Below are 12008 nucleotides of genomic sequence, written 5' to 3' on the forward strand. Positions count from 1 at the left end.
TCTGGGAGAGCTTGCTCTTTGTGAGAGGGTATAGGCCTGCCTCTTTCTACCCCTCTAAGATTCCCCACCCCCTAAGTCATCTTCCAGAGGACCTCCAGTACCGTTGTCAGAAGATGAAAAGATTAGTTATTTCCTCCTAATCGGGTTTAGACAGCTCCGTTAAGCTGCTGGCTGCAGGCAGTGCCTGTTAAAGCAAGCAGCTGGAAAAGGCTTAGCCCTTTAATGCCAGCAGCTGTATTACTACACTGTGGATGCTCTGCTGAGAGGCTGGACTTTGTCCAGCAGCATCAGGCATTTAGCCCCAGTCAACGTGTATTAACCTGGGAGGAGAGAGCAGCCAGCCCTTTTGGAGAATGGAGAATTTTCATTTACGTCACCTCCACCCCTAGGCTTTGCTTTGGAGCGAGGAAAAATAATCCTAGCTCTTTTTTTCTCTCTCCCATCCTTAAATGAGGAAAACTGAGCAAACATCATCCACACAGAGGCAGAGCTCTCTATGGTAGAAGCTGTTTCATCTTAAAATCTGTCTCAGCGTTTTGTCTGCTGTCTATTGACAGATTGGTTTCTTAGAAGCTTACACAGAAAACACAGATTTTTCACCCACTAACCCTAACATCCTCTATTCACCATCCCTTCCCTAAGGCTGGTCCCCGCAAGGCTTCTCCTAATGACTAAAATATTCCTCCAATTGTCAGAAGACAGGGGGTGAGGCTGGGGGGAAGACTTGGGATAAAAACAAAAACAGGCTTTCCTGACTGCTTCACCTCCTCAATTCAGGCTGCCCTCTCCTTAGATAGCACCGATCTCTTAGGCTGATGGAGAAAGCTCAACAGTCCTCAGAAAGCCCTGGCACAGAGTAAGCTACTGAAGAGAGATCACTCAAAGACTTCTTACTCAAAGCCAGATGGTGAGCATGAGACAGGGTAAGAGCTAATGCCACTCAGGGGGAAAGCCAATAAGCTAATCCACTGACACGTTCTAGAAACAGCCTGATGGCTTTGGCTTAGAGACTCATCTGCACTTGGCGCTAGCCTGTGTGGCATACAGGGTACACAGAAGTGACCATAGAATCCTACTGCCAAGAAGGGACCATAAACACTCATCTAGTCCATCTCCCTGTCTTCATAAAAGGGCCATACTTAAACCACCCCAGACAAGAACATCACTCATTATTGATATTTGTTTGTTTAAAGGAGACCACAATCTCTTTTGGTCCTTAATCCTAATGCCAAATAACCCACACTATCAGAAAAAATTTAGCTGCTCCATGTAATGAACCCAGCCACTACCTAGAGAAAACAAATGGTCAAAGGACATAAATAGTTTTCATACAAAATTAAATGACAACGTAGTCAGAAAAATACAGATTAGAATAACACCTCACAGGAATGGCTAAACAAATTGTAATACGTGAATGTAACGCTGTATCACTGCTACTAGAAATAGAAACAATGAATATAACATATAAACAGATGCAAAGTGAAGTAAGCAGAGCCAAGGAAACAACATAAAGAATGACTGCCACTTAAATGGAAAGAATAACCACCACAAAAACACTGAAAATGAATTGCAAATTATATAGAACAGAATTGGCTGGAAGAGATATGAGAAGATGCTCTTTTCCCACCCCCTTCAAGAAATGGAAGGTTCACAAGTATTGCACAATGCACATTTTCGTTTTTTTTGAGGTATTGATCAGCTATGCTGATTTTTGTCTCCTTTTTCTTGAAAATATATCATATGAAACAGCTCTTTAGGAAGAGCAAGAGACATACTCGAGGAAAACTGTAGTGATGAAAAAAAAATACTCCTTAAAATATTTACTTGAAAAAATGAATGGTACAAAATTATAATGACCAAGCTTGGTTTCCGAACAGATTTGAGAGGACACCTTTCCCTGTTCCTCTGCAGAGGTGAGGGTCCTTGAGTATGGAACAAGGCACACAATATCGTACTTTTTGGATGTGTTGATTTTCATTCTGTTATGAGGGATGACTGTCTTGGATCCTCAGAGAGGAGGAGAGAGGGATAAAGGGGGAATTACAGGTGATATAAAGATAAAAGATATCAGAAAAATTTGATTTTTAAAAGAAAAAAACCCCAAATACCTCAAATATTTTTAGCTAAGATGCTAAAAGCCAGGGAAAATGGTTTGACGTAAGTAAGGGCCGTGGAACTATTCAACTGTCGGTGGAGTTGAGAATTAGTTCAGCCATTTTGGAAAACAACTTGAAATTATGTAATAATAGTCACTAAAAATGACTTAGCTATTCTCAGGAATACAAAGATCTGAGACAATTCGGAAGAACTTCTGATGAAAAATGCTATCAATCTCCAGAGAAACAATTGATGGAGACCGAATGCAGATTGAAGCATACTATTTACCTTCTTGTTTTTTTTATGTTTTGTTTTATTTCTTGGTCTGTGTTTTCTTTCACAACATGACTTAATATGGAAACGTTTTGCATGACTGCACATACGTAACCTATATCAAATTGCTTGCCTTCTCCAAGAGGGGGAAAGAGGAGGAAGGGAAAGAATTTAGAACTCAAAATTTTTAAAAAGAATGTTAAGGGGCAGCTAGGTGGCACAGTGGATAAAGCACCAGCCTTGGATTCAGGAGGACCTGAGTTCAAATCCAGCCTCAGACAGTTGCCACTTTAGCTGTGTGACCCTGGGCAAGTCACTTAACCCTCATTGCCTTGCCAAAAAAAAAAAAAGTTAAAAAAATTTTTAACATGTAACTGGAAAACAATGAAGTATTTTTTAAAGTCCACCAAATCATTTGCATCATTTGACACACTAACAGATGTGTGTATCTTAATGAGGTTATTGACAGCAAGAAAAGACCCACATGCATAAAAATATTCAAGAATAGCAGCATTATTTGTGATAAAATTTTGGAAACAAATTCTCAGCAGGGAATGAACCATGGCCTCTTAACATAGAAATATTACTGAGCCATGAGAAAAGACAAATAGGAAGAATTCAGAGAAATACAAGAAGAGTCCCATGAAATGATACAAAGTAAAGAAAATATAATACTTCAGCTATATACAAAAATGGAAATGAAGCCAAAGAAGGTGGTCAATAAAACTGGTCAAATACGTCAGTTGAAGTTAGTGTACCATCAAAATAACTCAGCTGCCATTTCACCCTACTGCTTACTTCAGCCACTGGGCTTGTATGCTCTACATAAACCTTCCCCCATGCCAACCCCTATCTCCCTCCCATTTGTAACTTTTGAAGCCTCCATTTTGGGGGATGTGCCTAGCCTGGCTATGCTTCATTTCCCTCTGGGCTGTGCTTCTGAGGACTTTGCCACCATGCCCCCTTGAGGGTGCTCCTTGGCGATCTCTTCCCTTTTTTATGTGTAGGTTTCCCCAGTTAGAATGTTCAGCCCTCGAGAGAAGGGAATATATTTCTTTTTACTTCTTTTTTATCCCCAGTGCTTAGAAGTGTCTGGCACTTAATAAATGCTTGATAACTCCTTTTGGTTAAGAAAGCTACAAACTTTTCAGGAATGTTCTTTTGTAGGTGGACGTCTTGGGAAGCGTCTGTTATAGCAAAACAAAATTTATTAATGTATTAAAAAAAAAATTTGCCCCAGTCAGGAGACAGCATTGACAACCAAACCCAATCCTGCCTGAAGTTTTATTACTATAGATATTAGGCCTGTATCTCAAGAGTTTTCCAGTACTAAAAATGTCCCTATTGTTATCCAATAAATGTTGGTCTGCTCTTAGCACACCTGGTCAACCACACTTCCCCTCTGGAAACCAGTTGCAGAGTCTCTGGCTGGATCAGGGGTTTCTCAGGATAATATCAGTCACATTTAATTGGCTGTTGTTTGGCCCTTTAAATTTCTGGTAAAGCTCCATACAGTCCATAGGATAAAATGAAAACTCATCAGTCTGATATTTAGGGCCCTTTACAACCTAGCTCCACTTTAGCCTTATTTCACATGAATTCTGCCTCAAACGGTTCCAGTTTGGTTGGCACACAGTTATCCCATTTCTTACCTCTGTGCATCAGCACAAGCAGTGCCCCACACCCAGAAAGTACTCCCTTTTCATCTCCTCCAATAATAATAATTTTTTAATTTGGGGGGAGGGGTGGGGCAATGAGGGTTAAGTGACTTGCCCAGGGTCACACAGCTAGTAAGTGTCAAGTGTCTGAGGCAGGATTTGAACTTAGATCCTCCTGACTCCAGGGCCGGTGCTCTATCCACTGTGCTATCTAGCTGCCCCCCAATAATCCTAATAAACATTCTGCCTCCTCCAAAGCCGATTTCTTCCTTTGCCTCTGGCTCCCTAGCCTTTTTCTAACAACTAAAATATTCCTCTGATTGTCAGGAGGAGGTGGGGTGGGGGATGGGGTGAAGAAAAGAAGGCATTGGATAAAAACTAAAACAGGCTTTCCCTAACCTCTTTCATCTCCTCCTCATTCTTTCAAGGTTGAGGTCAGGTGCCAGCCACTCCCCTAATCTCCACCCCTCCCCCAAATTGTTAATGCTCTTTCCCTCCTCAAATTACCTTGTATTTATAAGGATACATACCTGATCCCTCCCTCTCCCCTCCTTCCTCATAGAAAATAAATGACTAGGGTTGGCCTTACTTTTGTCTTTGTACTCCTACAGAGTAGATCCACAAGGCCTATTTCTTGCACAGTCACTATAGCTGGACAACGCACCAAGATTGAGCAGGAGGGAGGAGAGCTCAATTGTCTCTACCTTTTACTTGTTCTAGGCTTCTCCCTGAGACAAGGTCCTTGAAGCACACACATTCACCTCCCCATACCTGCTTTCCAGGAATGCTATGATTGGGAATTATCGAATACTACAGATTTAATATGGAGGGTCATTAAAATGGACAATGGAGAGGTCCATGGTGGATGAATGTGCTGCAATACTAGGGACATCAGAAAGATCACGTCCAGAAAAGGCAGAACAGTCATAAGGGTGAACAAGGGATGCCTGATGACAGATATGCACAGTGTCAAGAGACAGAAAGGGAGGACAAGGACAAAAGAGAGATACAGAATGAGAAGGCATGACGATGCTGTGATCTGCAATGTTGGAAGGAGTACCCGTATCAATGAGCTCACAGATCTAATCAAATATCCCCTCTGCCTAGCAACTGAAACTTAAATCCTGTTCAACTTAGGTCTGGAAAAGTGAACTAAGTGGGAAAAGGGTTTATATACCCTCCCCCCACCTCACACAGAAGCATGGGAATCCGGAGAGAAATGTCCTAGAGTTCAGGGTAGGCCACTACCCTTGACAAGTCACTTTTCCTCTTTATTTGTATAAAGTGAAGAGTAGATCAGATGACCTCTAAGGTCCTTTCCTACTCTGAATCTATGCTCCTCTCACCTATCAAACACCCACATAGTTATGGGTTAGCAAACTATAAATAAGTTGGGTACAGCTAATAGTTCTGGCTCCTTCCCTGGATGGGATTCATTTCTGTATCAATTTACAATACTTCCTAGAGGATTAAGGAAAGCACTGTTTTATACTATCTTTTTGTATTGACCCCAGAGTGTCTACCACAGCACGAAACACCAAACTAAACAGGTATTGAATGAATGAGAGAGATGACAGGTTACTCCATCTAGCTAGCAGTGAAAAAATAACTTTCCTTTTCTTAGACACATGCTAATCTATTGCCAAACAAAGCACAGCTGGCTTTCTCTGCTCCCTCCCACCCCCTTTGACCAATGCCTCTAAGTTAGTGCTCTATGGTATGGAGTGTGTCCCTAAGAAAGTATGAGAAGCCACAAAGGTTACATAGTCACAAGAGTAACAACCAGGTTTACTATTTCTTAATAGTCTTGGCCCATTTTAGATAGCTGATCCCTTTTTCTTTCTGCAAAACCACAGCACGGACTATAACATCTACCACTATATGGATAATAACACAGACCATGCTATTAGCCCTCAATTTGCTGAAGCAACTTCCAAAAAGGTTTTAGGGGCAACTGTTTCCTCAAAAAGAACATTAAATTCACTGACCCAGATACAGATGAAGGTGTACAGTTTTTACTTGGTGGTCAAAGACTGAAGCTCATCTCAATAATTCTTAGAAGTGTAACAATTATCACTTGTCTTTACAGTTATCTGTGGGAGGTAAAGAAATGTCACGAAACATGGATCAGAAATTGGTCAGAGGTGAGGGGTGGTGAAGAATATAGAAGAGCAAAAATTCTTGAAGTCTCTGAAAAGCCTCCTAGCTCCTTTTAGATCATATGACTGTATGGAAAGGACAAAACTCTCATAGATTACAAGGTTATTCCTACATCAAGCTTGTATTTTGTTTGGTTATATGAACAGAAACCATCAACAAATACAGCAGATGAGGTAAAAGTATCTAATAAATTAGACAAATTAAGCTACTCCCATTTATTTATAAAACACATCAGCTACAGGGAACATTTTTTAAAAATCCCCACCTTACCCCAACCAAAGACCAAGTTTTTAGGTTAAATGGCTTTTCTACCTGCCCTATTTATACTAAAAGCACAATGAATATTGTTCCCAAACTTTGGCTGCTTAGCTCCTGTTCCAGTGGCTGGAGCCTGAGTCGTCGTATCATTTTCATCAAATCACAATTTATCAAGAGCCTACTATGTGCACCAAACTTTGTACCTACCTAATTTCTCAAACCTAAAGACTGTTACACTCTGATCAGTCAAGCTCAGACTCTAAGATAAAAATGCCTCTCTAAAAGGAAAAAGCACATAAAGGTTGAGACTGGTTCTGTACCCATGAAAAGAAATACAAGTCCTCCATCTGCTCATTGTACTCACTGCAATGTGAGTTACGTACATATACAGCTTGCTCCACATCCTAACAATTTAAGGATATGGCTCTCTCTATATGACAAAGACTCTTCCCAAGGGCCTGGAGTTTAGCTTTTGGCCAAAACTGACTTAATTCATGGCAGATCAACCACAATACCATATAGTTCTGTGTTTGACATCACAGGCTCTAACACTCAGACTGTTGGCCAAGAGAACAAAATCCCACAACAATTTCCAGAAGTCTTTTTCCATCTCTAGCAAAGGACTTTGGAGACTCTATTATAAGTAACAGGCTCCAGGGAGTCTAGTTTTTCTAAGAAGCAAAGTAAACAACAACAACAAATAATGAACTCAAACCCCACTGCTGAAACAAACTAGATAATGCTCCACTCAGCTAAGTAAAGATCAAACTCAGCTGCTTTAAAAGATTGCTACTAGAGTCCAGAGATAATAGCAATGCTTTCAAGATCCTATTAACAAGATGTGACAGAAAAGCTAACCTGCAATAAAGTTGTGGTAAGAAGCATCAACAGGGTATCGAATAGTATAGGCACCTAAAAAAAAAAGAAAAAGAAAACCTGGGCTCTCCACATAATGATCTCATTTTAAGAGCACAAAATTTTCAGTCAAGCAAGCCCTTCAAAGCAAATCTGTTCCACATTATGTAAAATTTTCTTATTTTTATTGTCTTTATATCACACTCATTTTCCCCTACCACTTCCAGTGAAGCACTCCTTATTACAAAGATTAAAAAGGCAGCTCAGCAAAAGTAAACAACACACCAACCCCGTCTGACAGTATAGACAGTATTCCATATCCATTGTCACCCCACCTCTGCAATGAAGGGAGAGAGATACATTTTCCCAATTCTTTTCCAGGGCCAGAGCACATATCCACATTTCTAACTCTTTGCTAATACGCTGATTTAAAAAAATATATTTTCATAGCTCAGGCTGCTGCCTAACTCAAAGTTGAGCAACTGGCTGCCAACATTTGACACTCGGGTCCATTTCCCTTTTGGTTAATGGGCCATCAATTTCCAGATAGGGTAGTCTTGCCTTCACTAACATTACACAATCCATTTACTCCTTCTACATTAGTGACTTAAAATGCACCTTGGGGAGATACCACAGAACAGCAACTGTGGACCCTGGCCAAATCTGTTTGCTAGCTAAGACAAAAGAAGAAAGTACTTAGGACAAGAGGGGGAGGGGAAGAACTAGTAAAGGTACAAGGGGGAGCTGGGGCACGTCTTATCAATTCACCAAGGCAGATGCCTCTCATGCTGTGAGAGTTACCACCTCCTGGGAAAAGAGTCAGAAGGCTGCTTCTTTTCTCCACAGTTACATATTAAGTCTGCAACTGTTTACGTTCAATCTCAGATACATTTTGTTCACTGGTCCAGAGTTCCAAGTGCAGGTGCCCTCAGTTAATCATCCTAGCTTACTCCAGAGTCACTTCTAGCAGGAAAGATGTTACAGGCAGCAAGACAGTGGACTTTTTTTGATCTATGCCATTCCAGCCCCTAAAGATTTGTTCAAAGGTTTTTGTTCTTTTTAAAATGAAAGGTGTTCCTGCAAAGAGTAAGGCAGAACTGAGTTCAATCACGGAACAAATCTAGGGCTCAGATTTGAATTAACTATGGCCAAATAGTGAAGTAAATGAGAACAACCTAATGGTGGAGATGGGAGGAGGAGGAAAAGAACTGGATTTTATTAACAGATTTAGAACAATATGTAAAAAGACCTTTTATAGAAAGGTTTTTAGACCAAAAAAAAAAAAAAGGTACCAATATACACCAGAAGCCAGAGGAGCACTCTTTATGTTGACAAAGGATTGGAATCAAAGGAGGTGCCCGACTGGAGAATGATTAGACAAGTTGTAGCACACAAATGTAATATCACCACACTAAAAAAAACAATACGTAAGGAGAATTCAGAGAAGCATGGGGAGACTGATAGAATTAAGAAACAATGATTACAACATAAGCAGAGAAAAACAACACATCAATAAAAAGCACAAACTGAATGCTGTACAATTATGACCAGTTGTCCCTGAAGAGCATGGAATAATATGAATGTTGTAAGGCATGGCCGATCTGGTTAATTGTGCTGAACAACCTTTTTAATCTTTGTTACAAGGAATGGCTCATTGGTGAAGGAGGGGAAAGAAGGAGGAATATATTTGGAAATTAATGTGATGAAAAAGATATTAATAAAAAATAACATTAAAAAAGAGGGCTTTGAAAATAAACAAACTCCATGTTCATAATGAAAAAGCAGTTTACTTTTTTTCCCAAAGTTTTCATTCCAAATAGCTAAGTTTGACAGACAAGGGTCAATACAGTTTTTGAGATATGGATAAAAAAGAAACCATTTTTACAAATATCGGGATAGATCTTTTGAAGAAAAACCCTGGGGATATATATACATGTTCCAGGGGCAAATCCCAGCATCCAAAGTGCAAAGAAAAAAAATGACCAGTGCTTACTCTGACATATAAAGCTGTGCTAATACTCACTTTAAATTCTACTCTCTTGACCATCAGGTAAGACACACAACAGAAAGTTTATCAACTTCCAAAAAGGAGGTCCCTTTACACAAAGTGAAGGTCAAGTACCAGCAGAAATTCACTTTTAAAAACAGACTGGCTTTGACCCCAACTTCCAGTCATGTACCAGACATAAATATAAGCTTTAGTATCATATTTACAAGGCTGTGCCCACTTAATATCAATAGCTAATCAATTCATGTTAAGCCAAGCATACTATATTTCTAACTGGCACACCAAACTATTATGTTCAGGTCAGGTGTGGTGGTAAAGGAAATTTTAATGTTTGCTGAAGATGACATCCTATAGTCCCCCTGCTTTCACTTTCCCCTAAGACAAGCCAGTCTTGTCAAAGAGATTTCTTGCCACTACCACAAGAAAATACCTCTTTAAAAATTTTGGGACAACTGGGTCATTTCATGGGCAGCATTTAAACTTTAAACCAAAAGGGAGCTTAAAAAATAAAAAAAACCCACCTAATATTTTCTAAAGAATCCATTCAACTCCCACCCCTGCCCAGATCTTCTCTCACTTAAAAGTTAACAAAAACTACCAATATTAGGTGTTACTACTTCAACTGAGGATATCTAGGTGTGTGTGTGTGTGTGTATATATATATATATATATATTACATCTTAATAAAAATTCCATGCACAATTACATTTAATCAAAAGCCTGGAAAATGATAAAGTAATAGCAAGTACAGGAGGCTACAAAACAGAGTGTATAGGTGTGGGCTTTTCTTGCAGAGTGTAAATGCCAGGAAAGAAACAAAGCTAGAGAGTGACTTCATTTGAGCATTGGAGAGGCAAAAAAGTTGCCCTGACGTCCCAGGGTGGTAGTAGACTTGCTCTTGCTTCCAAACCTAAAATAAAATGAGATTATATTAGAAAATACAAAGATACAGGCAAAAGGACCATAACTATATATTTACCTCTTGACTGTTTTTAGTTTGTGTTTAAAAAAATCCTAAAAACATCAGTATTGTTACACCACAATGAACTCCATTCATCTCTACCACACCCCTGCCATTGAATCTCCTCTCATAATAAAATAGTTAAAAACAAAACAAAACCCTATGGCCACAAAGACTGAGTCTAATAGTATGTGCAACATTCCATACCTATATACCCCACTCAAGAGGAAGAAAATGGGTATTCCTCCCAGTCCTGGACCAAGACTGGCCATTGCATTTAATCCCCAATCCACTGCTTCTTACTGTTTTCTTTTACATTAATTACAGTCATTGTGTATGTCATTTTCTTCATTTTACATTGGGACAAACAAATCCTCCTACAGTTTTCCCATATTCTTCCTGTTTCTTATAGTGCCTTGTACGTAATAGTTGCTTAATAAATGCCTTTTCATTCATGCAAATATGATACAATAATAACATTCTACTACATGCATATACCACAATTTGCTCAGCCATTACTCAATTATCAGGTACTTACTTTGTTTCCAGTTTTACTACCACAAAACATGCTGCTACAGAACCAGAACAATTACAAGATGACTACAACACAAATCAAGCACTAAGAAATACCAAAATTCAAATTACACTCAAATGAAGCCATGATTGCATCAATTCAAATCCAAATGTTTCTGATTCCAAGTCCAATGCTCTATCATGTTTCTCTGGAAGGTGCTGAAGCTTTCTGGGGCATGACACAACCAGTACAATGTCATCCACAAACAGAAGCAGACAGAGGACCTCACCATCTTCAGAATCCTTCTTTAATTTGGACTCTGCACAGAACCTCTCCTCCATGACACTATAAGTAAACACCTATAGCAAGCACACATCTCTCTAGTTTATGCCTTGTCTGATATAGGATTGAACAAGTTTCTGGCATATCTTTCAAGAAATCTTACATATATATAGTTGTTGTTGTTGTTTTGTGGGGCAATGAGGTTAAGTGACTTGCCCAGAATCACACAGCTAGTACGTGTCAAGTGCCTGAGGCTGGATTTGAACTCAGGTCCTCCTGAATCCAGGGCCAGTGCTCTATCCACTGTGCCACCTAGCTGCCCCCAATCTTATATAATTTTGATGTGTGCATGGGAAACTGTGTTTTAAGAGAACCTTTAAGGCAATGTTTTTTCCCCTTATCAAATAAAAAAAATTTTTTTTAATACAATGGGATGCTTTAGTCTCTTTTAATTAACTCCATGATAATAAATATGTGGTCTCCACTACAGAATTTATGAAAGCCCTCTGGGGGGAGGGGGAGAAGGCAGGAAGGGAGCCTGAGTGTACTTTAATCAAGATCATCAAGAATATACTAAATGTGTATAGATTATTCTAATAATTGTATATAAAGAAGGACAGATAGGTGGGTAGTTGTTGGTGCTAGGAACTAGTATTGATTTTTAGATGGGCTGTTATGTTTATGCTGTTTTACTATTTTCCTATTATTAATGATTTGGAACATTTTCTCATGTGGTTATGACACTTTTTATTTCTTCTTTTGAAAAGTGCTTCCTCCAAAGCTCAACTCAAAATGCTACCTCCTGCATAAGGCCTTTCCTTATCTTCCCAACTATTAGTGCTTCCTCCCCAAAACTACCTTGGATATACTAAACAGGCTGTTCCAAAAATCTTAGTATGGTTTTAAGCTTAAATAGCCTTAATAGCGAAAACACTAAGATTT

The 12008-nt window shown here is 39.3% G+C and overlaps 1 protein-coding gene across 8 annotated transcripts in view; it reads right to left on the reverse strand.

Moving 5' to 3' along the window:
• Positions 1–8541: 8541 nt before the first annotated feature.
• RACGAP1 (Rac GTPase activating protein 1) overlaps positions 8542–12008 on the reverse strand; it is a 43078-nt gene continuing 39611 nt past the window's right edge. For 5 of the 8 annotated variants that reach the window (XM_043964980.1, XM_043964982.1, XM_043964981.1 and 2 more), the window contains one exon: positions 8543–10219. In XM_043964980.1, coding sequence (XP_043820915.1) covers positions 10144–10219 — 76 coding nt within the window. In that variant the 3' untranslated portion in view covers positions 8543–10143. Of the gene's footprint in view, positions 10220–12008 lie in introns of all 8 variants that reach the window. The other 3 variants (XM_043964985.1, XM_043964984.1, XM_043964986.1) reach the window with 1 other exon arrangement.

This window comes from Dromiciops gliroides, chromosome 5 (assembly GCF_019393635.1).
Source record: "Dromiciops gliroides isolate mDroGli1 chromosome 5, mDroGli1.pri, whole genome shotgun sequence".
NCBI lineage: Eukaryota > Metazoa > Chordata > Mammalia > Microbiotheria > Microbiotheriidae > Dromiciops > Dromiciops gliroides.